The following is a 21841-nucleotide window of genomic DNA, read 5'->3' as shown; positions in this document are numbered from 1 at the left end:
CCTACCATCATCCGCTATCATTACAGTTATTATCTCCAATTCCGCCTCTCCCGGGGGGGTCACGGTGTTAATCGTTCGCACGGAAACGTCAAAATTGACCTGAGGAAAAAAAACAAAAAACATTAAAAAACAAACTTCAATTTCCATCCTTGCGCTCTCTCTCAAGGCGGGAGGAGGTCTCCAGGCAGCTGCTGACAGACAGAGATTCCTGGTATTTGGTTGGTCTGACCTGTCTATGCTCTCTTGCTGTGTGGTAGTCTGCCCTGCGTGTGACTTAGTAAGTCTGAAAACTTTCCCTGTGGCATAACAGGAGAAGAGGGCAGAAGATATACAGCAAGGTACGAAAAACATCTGTCGCTAAATGGACTGTTAACTTGGTCTCTGCTTTTCTATTCCCAGTATGGCCTGCATTTGTACGTTAAATGAGGTCTACTACCGATTTACAAAATGTCATCATCGACCATCATTGACTTTGGATTTGAAATTTTCTTAAAATCCTTTAGTGTTATAGAGTACATTTTTTAAATAGCTATAATGCTATAATTTGTAATATTTTGTATTTCCCATTCCGAAAAATATCATCATTACAGGCATTACTATTATTAGACTATACACTATTACTATTACAGACATTATGTGGTGGATACACAATCTTGGTGGATTTCACCAAGATTCATTTGTATTTAGTATAAAATGAACAGATATATCTTCCATTATCTATCCACCAGAGGTCAGCCTTTTATTAACAAATTCTGATGAAGTCTCACAAAACACTTTTTTCTATGAAGAAAATGTAATTTGAAACCAATTTAATAAACTCCCGTCGCAGCATTTTGTGTAACAAAGTAGGTCCAACGTGCAACAACAGGGGCGACACTGGTGAAAGCCCTCCTAGCATCACGGTCCATTTGGGCTGAAACTCACACTAGCAAAGTACCCAGTGGGAGCATTCCAGGTTGTTGCCTTGCCGAAAGGGGGAAGACAACCGACAGCCCCAAAAGGAAAAGGTTTTTTCATCACTAAACAACATGTGGTGAGTTTAAAAATGTCCTATCGTCCGTTGATTAACCTGAACACCCCCTCGGTAACGATGTACTGTCGCGTGCCCCTTCCGGGTCTGAGCCGTGTGGGTTGTAGCCAGTGGTTTTATCTGGATGAAGGTCTTCTGGGCTTGGTCCTCTTGGAGAGCTTGTAGTCGAAGTACATGCGAGCCCTGGACCGCGAGGCTCTGGCGGGCCTGCAGGCGCGCCCGTTGCCGTAGTAACCCTCCGAGCACCGACAGGTGTGGGAACCGTCTGTGTTGACGCACTGAGCGTGGCGGCTGCAGCGGTGGGACCCGATTAAACATTCGTCCTCGTCTGCGGAGCGGAAAGGAGAACAAAATGCTCGTCAGCTATTTCATTATTATTCCATGTCATTATTGCTTCCTGCGCCGGGTCGAGTCGGATCAGCGTGGAGAGAGAGAGAGAGAGAGAGAGAGAGAGAGAGAGTAAAGGGTTATAGATAATCTCGCAATGCTCATCACATGGATGACAACAAAAACAAACAGCCCACGGCCCGAGTGGGTGAGCTACGAGTGCTCATCCACTAAACACGGCCTCCGAAGCACGTCCAAACACGATTCCTCCCGCTGCCAATCAACACAGGCGAAGGGGGGGACACGTGGAGTCGCGCGGGGGGGGCAATCGCTCACCTAATTTTGCAAAACGCAAAACAGTTTCGAATGGAGCTTCACGCACGACGGCCCAAAGGTCAAGGTTTTTTTTACAAGCCCTCGGCTTATTTTTGGTGTGACCCTGGAAAAAGACTACGTGGAGCTGCTGGGTGTCAAGGTGAACACTCTTCGGCAGCGATCGCAGACCCCCTACCTCGACATCGCGCGGCGCCGTTGAGCGTCCCCATCACGAAGCCGCCGCGGCACACGCAGACGAAGCTGCCGAACGTGTTCCTGCAGGTCCGCCGCGGCCGGCACACGCCGGCGCCTCGCCGGCACTCGTCGTCGTCTGCAAAACACACGCGGTCAACAGAACACATTTTTGGGGCCTTCTTGTCCACACGACGCTGCCTGGATGCTTCTAGGTCTTTGCTCAAAACAATAATTATCTTCAAAAAAAAGCCAAATGAGTACCTGAACCTTGCAACCACCCTTTGTAGTGAAGAGTTGAAAGGTGCAATGTCCTGGTCTAAAGACTCTAGTCTTTAGACCAGGACATTGCACCTTTCAGACCAGAATGGTACAATTGTTGGCTTCTTTTACAAATATGTTCACTAATAATGACAAAAAAAGGTTCCCTTTAAATATCTCTTGTCTGTTGTGATTGACTTGAAGATGTGTTATTGAGGCGCTCAGCTACTGAACATACCTGGTGCCTGAAAACCTAAAATACTACTGCAAACACCCCGTAAAAACACAAACCGTACCACTCCATGCACAAGGTGCGTCTCTCTCACACTTGATCACGTGCGCATTGGAGGCATCGGAAGCAGGAGCTGTGGTTGATCCCCGTCCCGGACGTTTTAATGTTTCTCACCAAAACGCTCTCCCACAGTGTGAAAATGTTGAGACAGACGTGGGGGAGGCTGATGAAGGGTTGCTTCATTACAAGACAGGAGGTGAGTTATCGAGCCGGGGCTTCAGTCCTAAAGCGGCTGGACACCGAGGAACGCAGTCCAGGGTATGTTTTTCCAGGTAATTAAAGGCTCTTCACTATTGGCGGGGGAACGGGTGGGGGGATGGGGAGGGGGTCACTGGTAAGTTAGTAGAGAAGAATACATACTATTTGGTATTGCAGAAAAATATTTAGAGAGAGCTCTATTAAATTTGGTCAGGCACTAGAATATTAACATCCTTTAAAATTTAAAAAAATGTACCTATACTAAAAAAGTTAATATATTTTACACTGTTTTTCAATTAATGTCAGTCCTATATTCACTCTTTTTAATTCTTTTTTAGTATCCACCGTCTGCTGAGAGAAAATACTGCAAATATGTTCAGTTGCCGATTGATAATACATTGATATATACAGATATATGAAGCCAACACGACCCACAAAAAACACTGATCATCAACAAGGGAGGCATGTTGTAGAGATGAGCCGAGGGGGAAGAGCGGGGGCGAGGAGGGGGGGGGGGGTGTTCTGAAGGAGCTTTACCTTCACAGCTCTTGCTGTCAGCGGCCAGGTGGAGGCCGGGGGGACACAGACAGCGCACCGCCCCCCCCATCTCCATCTGGCACCCAAACTGGCAGCGCAGGGAGGAACATGCGGCCTCTCCTGGAAGACAGACAGGCGAACACTGGCTGAGGGACGCTCAGGGAAATTTTGACCACTGGATCACCGCTGAGAGAGAACACACACAAACGTGCACACACACACACTCACACTCATACCCGCACACCAAAAAACACACACACACACACACACACACACACACAAGTGCAAGCTCAGGCAACACTAGGACTAGTGATGAAACCAGAAAATGTAACGTTTAAAGACCACCTCACAATTAACAGATTTTTTTTAATCTTTTGGGTTTTTAACATACTGGAGTTTTAAATGTTCTGTTAAATGGAAAATGACTCACTGGTGCAGGTGTATCCGTCTGCGCTGAGTGTGTATCCAGGTTCACAGTAACAACGGTAGCTGCCGTGTGTGTTCATGCAGCGGTGGGAACATGGTCTCTCCACGAAACCACACTCGTTCACATCTGGAGTCAATGAAACCTCATGTGAGCAGCAGAAAGAAACCCTTGCAGAAAATCACGCAGGGGGAAACGGGTTAAGATGTAAGAAACGTGAGACTGACAGTGGTGTTCTGCATTACACTCTACCTTCGTCACACCGAGGTCCCGCATACCCCGTGGAGCATGAACACTTGTCCGGCCCCACACATTTTCCCTTCACGCACGACCTCTCGCACACCGCTGAGGAAGATGACAAACCGCCAAGCGAGTCATGTGAACATCAGAAACGTCTGTACCCTGGGGTTTGATAAGGCCATAACTATGGCAACGTGCACTGCATCGATGTATGAATTAAAACTGTAAAATGCCACATTGTAAAGGATGTAAAAAAAAAAAAAAGGTTCATGTGAAAAAAAGAGACGTGAATTCAATCAGTTTCCATCAATGGCTTTGGAGCAAATAAACTCGGCTACGCAGATTACTCAGACGTTGCTTGTGTAGGTCCACGCATGGCTGTACTCTGCCAGTAAACATGAGTAGAGGTCGCCAACTGGAACAAAGAAAAGTTCCCTTGACTGATCAACAAGCAAACATTGGTCTCGTTTCAATGGGGGATGTTTTGCTTTTCCCCCATACAATATTTCACCTGGTATTGGTCATGTTTCATACTGGGTCAAAGACAAAAATCAATGCATTTTGGGAATGTCGAAGACAGCAGAAACATCTGATCATTCATGTGATTTAAACGTTAGGAGTTATTTTGCCGTAATGCATTCAGTGCAAAAACATTTTTTTTAAACAAAACAACCTCAAGAGTGTGACTTAGGAAGCTTGAAGGAGTTATGAGGTTTCCATGCTAGTGACCTGTATAATTTTATAAATTAATATGGTGACTTCACTAGTAAACAAATTACTTTTTGTGCATGTCAAATCTTAATATGCAAAGCAACGAGAAACTGTGGCTGTCAAATGAAGGCAGTATTAACTGAAAAAAATGAGTAAAAAGGAGTATTTGTTAGTACAGATGAAGGAGGATTAAATGCAAAGAAAATAACCCAAAATGCAAGAATCAGAACTTCCTCCCACGGGTTTCCTAGTGTTTGTTGTTTTGCTGATGAAGTGATACCCCGCGAACTGTGAGCAATGTGTCATTGCTCTAGCGCTGTCACCTCATCGCAGAATGACTTACGCTGACACATGCCGTTAACATTCCTCCATCCCAAACAGCAGGAAGTGGTCTGACCGTAGCTGCAGAGTCCTGGCGGCGGGTGACCCCCGGCGGAGCGCTCCAGCGCATCCTCCGCTGACCTGTGGAGGCGGCGACGAAAGGTCATCAGATAATTAAGCGCCGTCAAGCCTTCGGGGCTTTAACTTCAGCACGGAACCCGAATACACTGCAAGCCCTGGAAGATGGTGACACAGCCTCCTGTGTCAAAATGTTTGTTTGTGAAACCAAAAAGCCAGGTGGGACACAACTGGCGCCAGTAAAAGCTCCATAATGTGCTTGGGTGGAGATATAAGAGTTGTATGTTTGTACAGTGGCAGGCAGTGATGGGTGAAGCTAAGCAGGACATTTTTTTTTTTTTTACCAAAGGTTCCCTCAAATGGTATTCCAAAAAGTACAAGGAAACTATTCAAGGATAGACGACATTAAGTTCCTAAAGGAAGTACAAAGCAGGAATGAATCTAGCAGTATTTTCAGCTTTTAATCAGTTATTACTAACAATAACTTTGGGTTCTTGTACAACATTCACAGTCACAACAGTTTTTGCATGTATTTCCTTTGATGCATTGCACGTAGGGGCTGGTATCTGAAAGTACATGCAAGTGATGCGTATTTTTAACTAAAAACACGAAGAATCGGGATTAAACCAAAATGAGCAAATAAAATACATCTAGTCAAGACTGAATGTAGCTTAGAATAAAAATGCCATCAAAGTACAAATCCCATTCAACTAAATGTCTCATGCATTTTATAGCTTTCCGGATCTTCTGACCACACTTGAACCCATTTACTGCAGCTGTATAGCGTAACAACTTATGAAACACCTTCCTCATTCCCAATCGTTCACCAGAAAAAGTCCTTAAATCGTAACTAGTAACAATTTTTTCCCTCGTTAAAATCTGCTGTAATAAACAAAAGCGCAATAAACTGCAACGCCTACAGAACCAGCAAACAAGCTTCAGTCGTAGCTGCTATTAAATCTTCTCACACCCTCGACCAATTGATTAATGTAATATGTTGCTTTGAAAGAATAGATATTTTATATAGTCATACAATGACTTTTGTTTTTCAACAGCGCATGTTTTTTCAATACATAAATTCTTTCTTACCTGTTATGATGATGAGCCACGGAGAGCGTAATAAAATGCAGAATCGCCACAAAGACCCTTTGTTTTTTTACAATCATTTTCTTCTAACCACAGAATCTAATGTTACTTTTTTATGTTCATATTAACTACATCTATCCTCCGAAAAACCCTCTCGCAGTCAAAACGGGGCACTCGTTCCTGTGACGTGTGACTAATGTTAGAGCTGTCTTCCGTTGCAAAGGATGTTGAAGTGTGTGTGTGTGTGTGTGTGTGTGTGTGTGTGTGTGTGTGTGTGTGAATGTGTCTGTTTGAGGAGTCACATGGTCTAATTGCAAGGTTCAGGGGAGACGGATCACCTGTGGGGCCGAAAACTGAGAGAGGGGGGGGACAAAGAGAGGCAGAGAGGAAAAACAGTGGAAGGATGTAGGCAAACGACTACAAAGACATCAAGGAAAGAGAGAAAAAATATGCCAAAAATTCATGATGATTTTCTTTGAGTTGAAAAAAGGTCAAAGTGATATCACTTTGTTATTTTTAGTAAATCATCCAAACTGAAAGTAAGACCGAGATAAGGACTTCATGGTCTCAAATGGCAGCCTTTGAAGCCGTGGCTATTTACCAGCACTGATCAGAGTGCAATCAGTTGTGTTAAGCCCAAGGATGGTGTTCATTCCTGGACTTAACACTACATCTGTCTGACGAATGAACATCAGCTGTAAAACAACTCTAAATGTCACGTGTTAACCGATTATTAGAACTATTTGCACCGATGCCAACGTTATTCCGCTCGTTCTCTCAGTTCACAGCGGAATGACTGTTTTCAATCGACGCCCCAATTTGTCTGACCATAAAACAACAAATGACACATATTTGGTAGTTTCCTTTAAATCCCATTCAACTAATTATGACATTACTGTGGTTTTTGTAAAAACCACAGAGTTTTAAACATCAACCAATCATGTACTCATGGAGGAATGTCATTTAAATGAGGTGCTGGATGGCAGCAAAGAAGGTGTGGTTAAGGGGGGGGGGGACGGAAAATTGGTGTAGTCTCAGTTCATTCCCAATCTACACACATACACACGGCCCTCCACCCAAAAAAACCCCACCTTGGATGTTTTTTTGTCAAACGTGTCCCCACCGCACATCAGCAAGTGAGGTGGAAAGGAACCATAAAATGCCTCTGCACGGTCTGCCTTGAATTAGCGCCAAACCTCAATCTGTATCTGTCATGAACGATACAATTAAACCCAATCCGGGCCTGCCCCAAAGGGAAAGGAGCGAGGTGGGGGGGGGGAGAGAAAAAAAGGGGGGGGAAAGTGGCCCGTCAGCAGTAAAACAGAACGATGAACGTTGTCGGTGGTGGCGCAGTGTGTGGCAAGTGCAGGAGGTGACCCGAAGGCCTCCGTCTGTGGGGGCGGATCAACATTTCAACTGTGCTTCTGCGCCAAATCTGCAGATTCATCCCCCCCCCCCCGTTTTTTTTGGACCACATCAGAGGTGTAAACACATTGGTGGTCTTTGATTTCCTCAAATTGAAAAGGGATGCCCCCGCAAAGAGATCCGATGTCGTTCTTGTAAAGCCTCTTCCCCCACCCCCACCTGCTAAAAAATATAACGTATCCGTCAGAAATGATGAGGTTGGAGTGAGTCGCCTGATGTGAAAATAAGTTTTCCTGGAACAACGTTGGTGGTCAGTCACCAAGGTCCATAAAGACAGCCCTTCGGTTCTTATTAAATAGCACTTTTCCATATGTAATAGTGACATGCGGGGGGGAGGGGGGGGATTTCCTGACAATTCACATGTATTTTCTCGTGTCCAAAGGAATGAAAAGACCACCATCGCCTTGAAGTTACACAAGGCATATATAACGGCATAATTCAAGTTTCTACGTGTGTCTATCTCATATTTATCCAACTGTCCAACAACATGATGCTGAGTTCCCGGTGTAGCTTCCATCATTTTGTGACTATCATGTGTGCATTTTAACTTACACAATTACTGTGGTTTTAGTGTCATTATTATATCAATTTTAACCTCTGTTATTATAATGAATATCCAATTTAAATACCCGTTTTCATTGTTGATTGTGATAAATGCATTTTTCCCTGTTTTCTGAAAACCACAGAACCTGATGATTGACCCATATTTGAGCTTTAAAAACCACAGAAATGAGTAAAGAATGTAACCCCACCACTCAGAAACACAGGACTGGAGCTCACTTACAGTACAGTACAGTACAGTGGTGACACGGTACTTTACATCCGGTACGTTTTTCCAAAAGGAACATGTATTTTATATTTTATAAATACATTTTGATTTCCATTTCAAAGTCACAGCATCTGCAGCCACACAGAAACATTTCCACAACTCACCCTGTGTGACAGTGGGCCTTCGTTCCTTGTGCAAGGAGCTCTTCCTGCCACCACTTTGCCCGCGCATGTTGAGCTTCAGTCAAACTGGAGGCACACAGTGTACAGAGAGGCAGTGCAGCCATTAGACACAGAGCTTTGGAGAGATTAGGATGCACACACACACACACACACACACACACACACACACACACACACACACACACACACACACACACACACACACACACACCACCAACACAGGCAGTCTATGTACCAAACAAGGATTAGGGTTTTGGCAAAGAAAAGGCAGCACACCAGAGCATTGCCAAAGAAAATGATTCACCGTATGTGTTTTTACCTTATGTGGCACTGATGAGAATGAATGGGCAATATTTTCTAAGGAGGAATGAGCAATATTTCTTATTCAGTTCAATATTTTTCAGCGTAGAAGGCCATGTTTACTCTGTAATCCTCCATTTCTGCAATAACACTAACTAGATTTATTTATGTGACAGTAGATCAGTGGAGCGGACTCTGACGTAGGACCTGGAGTTATGGGGTGGTGCATTTTGTGCGATTGGGTAGGTTTGACTGAGGCCCTGTTGAAAAATGTTGTTATAGCACAGCCATAAACAATACGGCTTTCTTGTTTACGAAGCCTTTTTTGTTTCACAGTAACTGTTGATCATTGGCACAAGATGAAAGAAGACTTTGAATGATTTAAAAGCTTAATTACTTGAGGGTATAAAGAAAAATGCAATTATTAGTTATAGAGTTTGTTCATTGGCAGTTTCTCGTGTGCAGTTTGCACATAAACCCAGATCTTAGCATAGAGATGCTCCAAACTGTGTGAGGCTGTAGTCGTAATAACAACGTTAGCATTTTGATATTTAGCGGATATAATGTTTATTATAATAACTTTGCGCAAATTAGCATAATCATGTTTGCTGCTAAACACAAAGCACAACTGAGGCTGATGCCGGTAGTTTTAGTTATAGCTTAGACATCATAAAAGTTAGTTGCTTAGACTACAGTGTGATTTATAACCGAGGGGAGTCTGCCCAAATAAATCCTCCCAGACACCGGTATACACTGGGTGATGAAGCTGTGGAGGTGATGGAGGGGGGGGGGGGGGGCGTCTTATCAAAAAAAGAGAGCAGCAATATGTCAGGTCAGCAATGTCGATGTGTCACTGTGCTATTGGATAGATGGGACCAGCTGATGGAAACACGTGACATCAGCATTGAGAGCAGCTCAGACAATGACAGCAGGAAATTATGAGTGCACATGCGTGAGAGGAGTGAGTGCAGGATATGAGAAATAAACTACAGGCCTAAGCATGCAAAAGAACTGTCTTCCTGACTGAATTGATGCTTGAGCTCCATTACAAATACCCTGAGGACAACATAAATGTCTGAACCAAATTTCAAGGCAGGAAAAACAGAGATGTTAACGTCATTGTGGCGCTAGCAACAACGTCAGGGCATTATAAAACTATAAACAAAGCACAAATTGTCGCTCTTACTAACAAATTAAATTAAAAGTCAGTTGTTGGGAATCATTTTGGAAAGAGCCACGCTGGCTGCCTTCCAGTTGCCTTTCTCTAAGCTAAGCTAAGCTAAGCTAACTGTCTCCCGCCCCGTGCTTAGTGACACCTCAGAAGAGCCAGTACGCCCCGAGGAACAGCTGTCACCGGGGGGGTCATTTATTTTTTGTAAATGATCAGGTGATCCGTGGACACTTTTGGCTTACGCGCTCGGTCGCCTCGGTCGATCCACACTGTCCAATGACTAATGACATCCCGGTGTCGGCCCCCCTGCTGTAAGGAGTCGGTGGGGCCGCGGCGGATGTCCATCTGTTGACTCGGGTTGTTGTAAGCTCGAGATGAGCCCCGCAGATTAAGAGTGGAGGCAAACAAAAGGCCGCGCCAACATGAGCCCCAGTGTATACAGATTAATGCAACAATACAACCACACGAGCGCTGCCGTAAAGCATTTGCATAACTCTTGTTAATGTGTTTCGGAAAATGTTCTTGCTTAGCTTTGAGGTGGATACCTCGACGTGGAAACTTATACTTAGGTGGTCCATTCCATCAGTTGTTTAGCCAACCCTGCAGAGGGTCTCAGCAGACAAAGAGCGATGTGTTGTCTTTGACAGCATGACGCACGTTCGGATACAAAGAAACGTACGACATATACAAAGTCATGCGTGTTCTCTCACTCATACTGGTCTATCTATCTATCTATCTATCTATCTATCTATCTATCTATCTATCTATCTATCTATCTATCTATCTATCTATCTATCTATCTATCTATCTATCTATCTATCTATCTATCTATCTATCTATCGAACACTTTTCAGTTACCTTTGTTTCTGTCAGAGTTTAAAATAGGTTCTTTTCACCTATGCTGTCTTTAAAGAATCTTCTTGATTGGACCATCAACTAAGTTGTGTCAGGAGGAGTCAGGGATTCCTTGTCAAACTCAGATTATTACAAAAATGTCCAGACTATTGCTGTGAAATGTGTCTGCACCTGTAAAACGATGGAGTCCTCCACTGACAATGCTCTCGTATCTGCACGTTTCAGCTTTTTCATTTGTGTCCAATGAATCGAATCAAAGTCTTTCATTTTATTTAAACCTTCATCGCGTTTGCTTCCCCTGACAAAATGCTAGATTTACATAATAAATAAAAAGGGTAATAAATAGGAACAGACTGGTTTGGATTGTGAAGCACACACACACACACACACACACTCACACAGCTGATGTTTTCTCTTTAGATTCCTTTCCTCTCAGGGCCGTGTGGTATCATTAGTCATGGTTTCTGCAGCACAGCACATCAAACTCGCCTCATTTTTTAACCCCCAACCCTCCACTCCGTTCCACCCCCGCCAGTCTTACCTGTCTCCAAGCACTCAGAGCTGCTCTCGGCCCTCTGTGGGGGTTCAGCATGTGTTAACATGACAGATTGAGCCCCAGTTGGAACCTCAATTGCATCATTTCATGGATGCGAGTCAGTGCTGTGGTCCGGGAGGGTAAACAAGCTCTGAATCCAGGTGCAGAAAGAGAGAGAGAGAGAGAGAGAGAGAGTAAACAGGAGAAGAGAAGGAAGGAAAGATGGGAAACGGATGGAAGGGTGATGCAGTGATTAACAAGTAGACGGAATACAAGAGTCACAAAGAAAAAGAGGAAATAGGTGTGAATTACCGAGATACCGGGATGGATTGAAAGAGGTGTGAAATGTGAGAGGGTGGAGATTCAGTGAAGGAAACGAAAAACAACAGCCTCGCAAAACCACCCAAACCTCCCTCCACGGTGGTCGTCGAGTGAGGTTTGTTTTGTCATGTGATAAGCCGGGAGTTAAGTCAGGCGGGAGGAAAAGGCAGCAGCAGGCCGGTTGGAGAGCGTGTCTTCATTAGTAAGCCATCGGGGGGCCGAGGAATATGAGGTTTCAGCCCTCGCCGGTGGTGCGTTTTCGGCGGGTAGCACTCAACGAGTCAGCCGAGCGCAAACACATGAGGTCACAGGACACACTACGCAATTAGGGGTGCGACTGTGACATGCGCACGCATGCACACTTGCAGGTACGGACTCACGGAAACACGTGTTTACACAGCACGTATCCAATATTCTCACATAAATCAATATGCAGGGAACCCTGGACGTCACGATGTATAACTCAAAATCACGGGAGACCAGCGGCAATTTGGACAAACGCAGACGTCAACGCACAGCGGCCTGCGAGGACGTCATGACTTTGCGCGTCAACGCGCTGACATCGAGCTCAGCCAAACGAGCGCCATTGCAATGCATTCGACCCTGATGTTGTGTGGGTGGCGAGGCGAGGCGGCAACAGTTAGATCACGGTGGAAACAGTTGCTCACGCCGCGGCGGGAGTCTGGCCAGACTCGAAGGGATGTGACAATTGGTTGGCGAGGATCAGCGGACGTCGCCAGAAAGGTGTCACGGGTGCACATGGGTGGTATCTGGAAAATCATGTTGTTTGAGCCTTCAGGGAGCATTTGGGGGGGAAAAGGTAGTTAAAGAAAATACCGTAAAAGACGGCGGTGGGATTTTATATTTATTGAAAAGGACTTTTTCCTCCAAAAGTGATTTACACCATATAACATGTTTCTAAAACGTTGATTCTATTAAGCAATTAGGTCATTAAAACGCGCATTACACACCGACTCGTGCATGTGTGCATATGTTTTTTTTCCACTGCATTAGTCACCACTCTGTACCTGCACTGTTTTGTTTTATACCTCCACGGGCACACAGCCGTTTGGACACATAAACCTCCCAGTCACAGGGGCACCTAAATATTCACTCAATGCTGTCCTCTCTTACACAAACAGAGCTACACCCCTGGATAGGACTGCAGGGAAAGAGACGGCGCTACAATACTGCCGCCCAAAACGTGAGCTCAGCTCAGCTCTCAGCTCAGGGTAAAGCTCTAAAAAGATTTTGCGACGCAATACTACGACTGTGCTCTCCAAGTTAATTTGCCAAGGGGAAACTATGGGAAGACGTACTGTATGGAAGACGTTCTTCGTGGTGCTAACTGGATCACGTGGCCGGCAGGCATCAACTAGCCACATGTGTTTCGGTAACTCTTACAGTCTGCAGCCATGATATTTGAATAGTTTGAGATATTCTCGGTTTTAATTCGCTGTTTATTCTGCTTTAGAGGCACAAGATGACGTGATACCAAAACAAGGCGTCCATTGGATATCTATTGAATCTCCTGCAGGATGCATTACGTCACTGCAGAATTAAAACACAAGTGAATGCAGCAAACAAGTTGTTCACTTTGGTCGGGATGAGCAGAAAACAAATGACGTGTCTCTTTTTAATCACAGGGCTATTGTTTTTTTTCCTGTCTCCTCCTGTTACCCTATAAGTTTAGCTCGGGCTGACTCTTTCACTCATGTATACAATATTATAGCATGCACTTCCAGCCATCCCAGTCCGACAAATATTTGGTATACAGGCTCCTCATGTTTATTCAAAGTACTGGGTTACAATGTTTGGGAAAGATAGACAAGAGCCCTTTTTGGGAAGGAAAAGGAAAACTATTCCAAATGAAAAGTAATGATTCATACCACAGATTCAGATATTCGCTGGACTTCGCAGTGCTTTTGGACAGTTCCACTTTATGCAATTATGATTGGATCTGAATAGTGCATAGACAACTTAGTATTGCATTACTTTAAATGTGTTGTATGGGCACTGTGTCATGCGTGTGTGTGTGTGTGTGTGTGTGTGTGTGTGTGTGTGTGTGAGTGAGACCAGAGTGAGGTGGGTGGTCTCCACTCACTATCAGTATACAACACAAATTGGTATTTTGAGAAGGAAATTAATACCGCCATTAGCGGTGGCTCTTGCGTGTGTGCCTCCGTGCATGAGCGTGTTTCGCATACTTCCGCCAGACAGAGCGGAGAATTTCCACTTCAGTTTTTTTTTCCGGCTGAACTTTGAGCGATGCCATGATGCTTGCATGACGTCACCGCTGCCATCCCCGCTCGCTCCTCGCTGTCGACTCAGAAGGCAGCTTTTCCATTGCAGCGGGAGTAGAAGGAAAACCCTGGGCCCGTTGCCACATTGGCCCAAGTTTTACTTAGACATTTTCTCAGCATCCGTCTCTTTTTACCTGGCTGGAGGACAAACCGTGAGTAGAAAAGTTGCAGCTGACTTACCCAAAATGAGGCCATTGTCGGTATGGGTCCGCAAGAAGGAAAAGGGTTCTTATACATGAAATGAACACCCAATATAGACAGATTAGGTTTTTTTTACGGTCTTGATCTCATATGGTGAGAGTATGGAGACAGGTAGGACAGAGAGAGACACGTCCAACAACTGTCCTCAGAGGAAAAAAACAAACACAGTATTGTTAATGAGTCTGAGAAGTAAAGCTTGTCAGCTTCCTACCTTTATGATAAATAAACATCGTCATCTAGCCTTCGTTGAGCTTAGTGGAAAAACAACGACAAAAGGGCAAACAGCTAGCCAGCACCCGAACAAACCCCCCCCCCAAAACTCAACGATAATAAACAAGTTACATTGTACAATACAAACAAATTATACTTTGTGAAAAAATGACAATTTGTGTTATTTTCTGTATATTTTCTTGGTTGTAAGCAATGACTTTGTAAAGCATCTTCTAGTTTCCTGGCAACTCGATAAAACATGTTAATCAGTGCCGTTGCCCCCGTCTTGTGTTTATGCTAAGCTAAGCGACGCTACGCTATGCTACGCTAAGAATGGTATAGATTTTCACCATATTTACTTTGAGCTCTGTGAGAAAACAAATAAGCACATTTCTCAATATAATTGCTATTTCTTACTGAAGTATTTCTCCTTAACGCTGATTTAAAAGTTGAGACTGAAAGTTGATTCTTCGCCTTGAAAACAGCAGGCGACGAAAGAACGAGCTTCACTATCGGCTCTTCAGCGGCTTTTGATTGTTCGACATAATCCTACAGATAAATACCAAAAAAAAGACCAATGTTTCAGACATGCTATAAATTTTAATAGACATATTGATATTTCTGTAGAGAAACAAAGTTATCCCTGGTTTTATTTACAATACAGGAATACAAAAAAAATGTCACATACAGTACAATGGTAAAAACAACATAGAAGAACTTAAATAATTATTTTATTTGTGTAACTACTTAAATAATGAAAATGGTTATTCTATTCACACCACGCCATCTCAGCAGCTACAATGCAACTTTCACATTAAGTGCTAAAAGAAATTATAATTTTCCATTTTACAGCATGAATTCCATTTTGACCAGGTAGTTGGTTTAATTCAGCAAACACAAGCGAGGCGGGAGATGAGGAAAAAATACATCTTGAACTGACAAGTAACTTCAATCAATTGCGATACTCGTTTTTTTCAAAATGAAAATTGTGGAGAGAGAAAACTGATGGTTCTGTCAAGACTCCCATTTTGAATTAGAATGACACAAAATCACAAAAAGGTGGAGTTCATCCAGAATACGTCTGAAAAGACGCCTCAACGTGGCTCCAGACCGTCCCCGCCTGTGCTCAGCGGTTCTCCGACCACGAGTCAGATGTTCATGAGACGTTCAATCGATGCTATCTCCGCGAGACGGATCATTAGTTTAATCTGAAATCTGCCCTCTACAGAGAAGATCTGACTGAACTGCTTTCACAACGACCTGGTGGCCCCGATGAGACGTTTGATCATCTGACAACAGAGACACATTTCTGACAGCGGTAGTGAAACCAGATGAATTAGATGGACTCAACCAACTGCTCTGCATTACTCTCTGCAGGCACACGCATGCATTACTTTTACATCGGGGGGGGTGGGGGGGGGGAGAAAAAAAAATACTTGTCCTGAATCGTCTTTCTTAACAGAGGCAAGAGCTGCATATGTATAAGTACAAGAACATGACATGAACTGACAGGCTTAGTGTAAAACTGCTTTCTATAAACACCATTCTCTCCCATATATTATTACGCTTAAAAAAATAAACCCTCCTCTATGAAAACAATAGTAATGCTATAGATTTTTTTTTTTTTTTTTGCAATGCTAAGTAGTACTTAGGTAAGCTCTATTGGAAATATACATCACTGCGCTATCTTTTCCCTTTGTAGTTTTGAGTTCGGGTTCAATTTCAGTGTGCGACGCCATGAAAGGAGCGATAACTGATAACTGTGAGAGTGTGGTGTGAACACGTGAATGTTAAACTACTCTCATTGCGCTTTTAATAAATGTTTTAATTCATTTTGAATAATAAAGTGAATGAAACAAAAAAATGAATACAGTGCATGAGAGCCAGAAAACTCTGTTCAGATCGTATGAAACTGGCTTTGACAAAACATTCTCACTTAGTCCTATTTCTGTGTAGGTGACGGTCCTCTGTTGTAGATCCATTCTGTACATTGATAGCAAGTGAAAAATGTATACACACTGTATACCGTTATAGCTTTTTTTTTATGACAATGTGCCCACAAACCAAATACAACATCTTAAGTGAGACGACATGGTTCATCTCTCCTGCATTAGTGCCTTTAGGATAGCATAGCACAAAGCACTGCGGGCTCCACAGGAACAACGACTGTCTTCCGGAGGTGCAGAGTGTTCCATCAAAGTCTATGCATGTGGACAATTATCTTTTGAATGGACCATAAACATGAATTGGACCACGCCGCTCTTTACAATTTTGAATCCTTAAAGAACCCACCCCGAAACAATCAACCCGTCTCCACCGAAAAAAAGGCCTCAAGCTCCATTTTCCGTGGTGCCTTGATAAAGCAACAGATGCGCCCCCCACCCCCCCGAAGAGATCCAAAGTCTTGGGTTTAAATGGTCTGTTCCTGCGGAGTCAGCCCGCGAGTGGAGCCCTCTCGGAAACGGGACGGGACACGTCACAGCGGACCTCCCATAGCTCGGCCGCGCCTAGTGATCACCTCCCCCCGCTGTCCGCGGGTCTCTCGTCATCGGGGGAGCACGGCTTGGATGCCAGGCCTGGTGCTCAAGAGCATGTAGCTTATCGGCAAAAGAGGAGAGAGCCTGGTACGGTGGTGAAGACGAGGGCGTGAAGCGGTCTGATGGGGATCCTGTGTGTGCATGTGTGTGTGTGTGTGTGTGTGTGTGTGTGGACATGCCTGTGTGTTGGTGTGAGGGAGATTAAGAGGCCGTATTTAAGGACACCTCGTTAAAGAGTCTGCTGGTGGCGATAGGTAGATTTATGTCAGCTTGAAGACGACAGCGGGGGAACAGCCCCCCCCCCCCCCCCGCCCTCGCCCTCCCCTCGTCCCCCCTCCCTCTCCACACCCCTATACGATATAGCTGGTCAGGTCCAGGAGGTACGAGGTCATGTCAATGATGTGGTCGAGGATGCCGTCCTTCTCCTGGTCGTTGGGCATGCCCTGCTCGCTCTGCTCACACTGGGCCCCGGAGTAACCGCTCTTGCACATGCACATGTTGGGCTCGATACACACGCCTCCGTTGCGGCAGGCTGGTTCGCACTTGGCTGCGGAGAGAGAGAGAGAGAGAGAGAGAGAGAGAGAGAGCAGGAAACACAGTCGTCAGACGTCAAGTTTGGAAAAAAGATGACCGGAAAACAGATGCCGGTGCTCGGTTTCATTCGGAATTCAAGCTCAATTGCCGTTTTGAGTCATGCGGCAGGCATGTTGTGCATTAATGAACCCTGTTTAAACATCCGGAAAAAGAAAGAAAAAAAAAAACACCAGGAAAGCAGCAGATGCACATAAAGGCACCTACCAACTCTGCAGAAGGGTCCCTCCCAGCCGAGGCTGCAGCAGCACTTGCCAGTCGGGGTGCAGTGTCCGTTCTTGCAGTGTCTGGAGCAAGCTGTCATCAGCAGCTCCGGAGGCTCCACCTGACGCTGGCACTCCTTCGGGGCGTGAGGCCTGTGGCAGTTGTTAGAAGGAAGAAGGACGGACAGTTAATATGTGGGCGTCACATGGCATGCCAAAGCAAAAGACAATGGTTTGGCTTGTAAGCGCACCGATAACAGAATTCAAGGAATGTTAAGACATTTCACGGCAATCAAGTGTTTTCCTCTTGATTTACATCATGTTAAACATCGTTGAGCCTAAATGCGATAATGGCAAAATGACATATTTGGTCCCTGAGTAATGCTACAGTTAATTAGTGGTGTGTCTGTTCTTGCTCAGCGGATGTGACAAGTGGATTTAAAGTTCGGGGTCGGGGTCGAGTGTGGTATGTTTATTGTTTTGACTTGTTTTCCTTACATTCAACTACTTGGGAGACATAATAACTGGGCTAGAAGATATAAACATGATTTGGAAAATGAAGAGCGACTAACACACACGCATCCTCCAAACCATGTGCCTCAACGAAACATTTTGTGATCATTCCATATTAACACAAACATCCAGACACGCACATCAGCAGATGGGCTGAAACGGATTCATTTCATATCACACTCCACCAATCTGGAAATAATCCGATGCGTCATCACGTTTGAATGTGAAGCGTCTGTTAGTGCCTGTTGCCCACACACATCTGTAAAAAGAAACCCAAGGAGCACAGCTACGCGGTACTACGGTGAAGAGCCGATGAGGCAACACAACCTGCTGACACTGAAGGACACACACTCGTCCACACAGGCTTTGGTAAACGGACTCCTTTGGACTGATGCTGCAATGACAGCTGAAGAGTATCAGCAGCGGACAGAACGAGATGGAGGTCAGGACCTTCCACCAGGGTGATCCTTCTGATTACAAAATCTGGTATTCACATCTGAAAGAAGATCCGAAAGACACAGACACACCCGACTAACGCCACCGCGCAGCGACAGTCCTGTGACGGTGTGAGTTTGAGGTTGCTTTAAAAGTGGATGATGGAAGGCGGGTGTGGGGGGGGGTGGGTTGATTCCCATGCTCCCATCAGCACCCAACTCCAGACTCCATCCACGCTGGCTTTTGTTGTTGCAGGCAAAAAAAAGAGCGAAGGAGGGAAGCAAAGAGAAAGAGAGGGAGAGAGAGAAAGAGTAAGAGTCCCTGGAGGATGGGGGGTGGGGGAGGGGGGGGTAGCTAACACTGTTAATAGCAGGCAGGGGTCAGCAGCGCTACTAAACAGTCTGTACGACTGCCAGGGTGGCTGTAAAAACAGCACCTGCTGGTAGCGCCACTTGACAAAGGCAGCTGGGTCAACAGCCACTGTGGGAATTTATCAACTTTGGGAGGGGCGGCGCATGTGCGAGAGCACAGGAGTGGAAAAAGGGTGACAGCGCTCACACATGAGGTGGTTACACAGTGAGAGAGAGAGGACGGTGACGACGATGGAAAATCAGGAAGGAAACGCAGACCATGTAATGGTCATCATCATTGCCATGAATGAAAGTAGAGTAGAACGAGGCACGTTAGTTCAGGAAGGACAGGTAGAGAAAAAAGGCATGTGGCCCTCCCTGCTGCATCAGGGGAAGAAGAACACTAACATAACTCACATTTGTTCTTCACATGTTTAAATCATGATGTTTGTCAGTGTGTGTGTGTGTGTGTTTAGCTTGTTGGCTCACAGGGCCTGTGTTTGATTGACATGAGGTGTATGTGAGAAAAGGGCCGTGGAGTGGTGTACATTGTGCGCCCTAACAATAGCTTAATCAAACGGCCCAGTGTGGTCTCTTTTTGCTGTTTTGTCATCTTAATCTATTGTTTGGGGGCTTCTTTTGTAGCTTCATTCCTTGTTTTAATTGTGCGAGAAATTTACTGTGTATTGTAGGAGCCAGGGCTTTTCAGTGTGACTGGCCAGCAGCTTTGTCAAGGGGAGGACCACAGCAGAGAGGTAGGAAGATTTAGGAGGGATAGAAAAAAATAAAGAAAAGGCTTTTTTTTTTTTTTTTCTTGCAGCGTGCTGGGAGCTAGCGCATTGCACGCTCACACGGGCTCACACATATGCATGTTCTCGTGTACGCACCACCCACACATTGTATATCTGTACACACCAACAACGAGAAGAAAAAAAAAGGAAACACAGGCACACATACAGATAAATATGTCCACAAGAGAGAACCCGCTGTCTCCCTCCCCCTCTGCGGCCGGTGATTTGTGACTTCCACGGCTAATGCAGTTCATAAAGGAGGTCTCGGGACCCCATTTGAGGTTTGCTGTGTCTTTTTAAGGCCTCCGCTCACTATAATTCAATCAGTCCAGCCTGCAGCTGACAAAACCTGAACGTGTGAAAACTCTTTCATAATACTGCTTTCCCTTCCTCTCTGTGGAAGGGGGGGGGGGGGTGTAACAAATAGAAAGGCAAATTGCCTTTTTACACTAGAAATCCACAGGAGGTCTGGCTCTAACGCCGCGTGCTACAATTAAACTATTGCAGAAGACCGACTGTACGAGCCTTATTCTGTCCAACTACATGGATGGAGGGCAACACGTGCTTTTTGAATCATGTTATGATGAACATGTAACTTTGCCATACGACTCCCATGACGTATTGAGTATACACAGAGGGGCTGAAATGAACCCTGGTTTTTAACCTGTATCATAATATATTTCTTTTTTTAGTATGTTTCTGTTTACTTTCTGGCATTATTTGTTCCTGGCATGTGTATAATGCTCCCACTGTATTATTATTTATCCTATCAAATGCAGGCTCAATGGGAGTGAAAAGTAGCCAAACTGGCCCATTGGTACGTGCAGTATACTGCATATGTGCGAGGTAAACCAGAGTCAAACTGAAGTTTCATTCTGTCTAGCTGCCTTTTGAAAGAATTTCAAAAAGCAAATTAAAAATGTGAATCTATTTTCTTTAAATCAGATTTGCGATTATTTTCACATTTCAATATTTTACCTCTGTATCTTAATTTTCTTTGAAATCTCAACGCCATTGTTATATGTAAAATACTACAAACAACATTATTGTTGGTGCTACGCAATTAAAACTTGAAGTGAAGAGAATCTAAATGCAAAAAAGGTCAACTTTACACTGATTTAAAGCTCCTAACAGCTATATATATACTGTATGTGATTGGAAATATTTCTATCCATTTGCTTTACCACAAACAAGCCCTGTCTTGCTTTCTGCCCCTCTCTCTCTCTCTCTCTCTCTCTCTCTCTCTCTCACATACACCCTCACACCACACACATTGGACATGTTTCAAAATGCATGGTGGCCTATTTATTATTGGAGGGGTACTCCAACTGACAAACAAATACCTAGAAATGAAGTCATCTGGCCAGGACATGTTTACACAAACACTGCTGAGGGATTTTATGGCTGATGTTTCCCTCTAAGCCTTTGCCGCCCTCAGTTCCTCTTTCCCCTTCTATGTTCCCAATCACGGCGCTAGATGCCATAATGGACCACAGAAACCACCGTACTCTAAAACAAACCTCTTTATGAGAGGGCTTTAGGGTCCAAATGGAAACGGAAAAAGGAGGAGGACCACCAGACTCGATAACGCGCTGAGGTCAGACATGTTAGCTACCCGAGTTACTCCCCCCCCCAGTCACCCCCTCTCTCCATCCTCGCTGTAACAAGATCATAATAACGAAGCCAGAGTGAATTAGGAGTCAAGACCCCGACACCACAGGATCCGCACAGACTAAACAAGTCCACCTGACGGTGGATAGGATTGTTCTTTTTAGAGAAATGCGTCCCGCAGTCATGCCAGAAAGCAAAGGTATGCAGCGAGGCCCCCCCCCCCTGGGAGCCTTTTAAACATCTTTGGTCAAATTAATTGTGCTAATGCTTGGAGGAGGGGGGGGGGAAATCAGCTGTCAATTTGTTCCTATTGTGATCCTAAGCAATGCAAATTCTCTCCCTCTCTCTCTCTCTTTGACTCTCTTTGAGTCTGCCTCTTACTGCCTCCTACTTTATCTGCTTCTCATAATCAAATCGGACCTGCCCCGAAGAGATGTTTTTCCATTTGGGACTTTTAAGTTGGACTTCTACCCACTCACTGACCTGAGCAGATGGACCCAACCATGCAGGATCCTACTCTATCGAC

General features: G+C 44.7%; 2 protein-coding genes across 3 annotated transcripts in view; both read right to left on the bottom strand.

Moving 5' to 3' along the window:
• Window positions 1–720: 720 nt before the first annotated feature.
• Window positions 721–11854, bottom strand: si:ch211-194g2.4 (nephronectin). 2 transcript variants are annotated; one of them, XM_062564743.1, is made up of 8 exons: window positions 11256–11854; window positions 8371–8454; window positions 4871–4989; window positions 3829–3921; window positions 3583–3705; window positions 3153–3272; window positions 1869–2003; window positions 721–1358 (listed from the first exon to the last, which is right to left on the bottom strand). In XM_062564743.1, the coding sequence occupies exons 3-8, from the start codon at window positions 4878–4880 to the stop codon at window positions 1147–1149; spliced, it is 693 nt and encodes a 230-aa protein (XP_062420727.1). In that variant the 5' UTR covers window positions 4881–4989; window positions 8371–8454; window positions 11256–11854; the 3' UTR covers window positions 721–1146. The 2 variants fall into 2 exon arrangements, with proteins under 2 accessions (XP_062420727.1, XP_062420728.1); XM_062564744.1 differs by lacking the exon at window positions 3153–3272.
• A 3010-nt stretch (window positions 11855–14864) lies between these two features.
• Window positions 14865–21841, bottom strand: part of hhip (hedgehog interacting protein) — a 28366-nt gene continuing 21389 nt past the window's right edge. The window contains exons 12-13 of the mRNA XM_037472402.2: window positions 17620–17768; window positions 14865–17368 (exon numbers count right to left, since the gene is read on the bottom strand). Coding sequence (XP_037328299.2) covers window positions 17172–17368; window positions 17620–17768 — 346 coding nt within the window. The 3' untranslated portion in view covers window positions 14865–17171. The remainder of the gene's footprint in view (window positions 17369–17619; window positions 17769–21841) is intronic.

The sequence above is a fragment of the Pungitius pungitius genome, chromosome 9 (assembly GCF_949316345.1).
Source record: "Pungitius pungitius chromosome 9, fPunPun2.1, whole genome shotgun sequence".
Classification (NCBI taxonomy): domain Eukaryota; kingdom Metazoa; phylum Chordata; class Actinopteri; order Perciformes; family Gasterosteidae; genus Pungitius; species Pungitius pungitius.
Note: the sequence above shows the minus strand (reverse complement) of the source record. Positions and strands in the feature narration are given on the sequence as shown.

Bases quoted from the DNA above. Each gene is read 5' to 3' on its own strand.
- si:ch211-194g2.4 (XM_062564743.1), bottom strand. The intron at 2,004-3,152 runs GTAAAGCTCCTT...TGTGTTTTGCAG, and splicing joins TGACAGCAAGAGCTGTGAAG to ACGACGACGAGTGCCGGCGA. The intron at 1,359-1,868 runs GTAGGGGGTCTG...TCCGCTCCGCAG, and splicing joins CGGCGCCGCGCGATGTCGAG to ACGAGGACGAATGTTTAATC.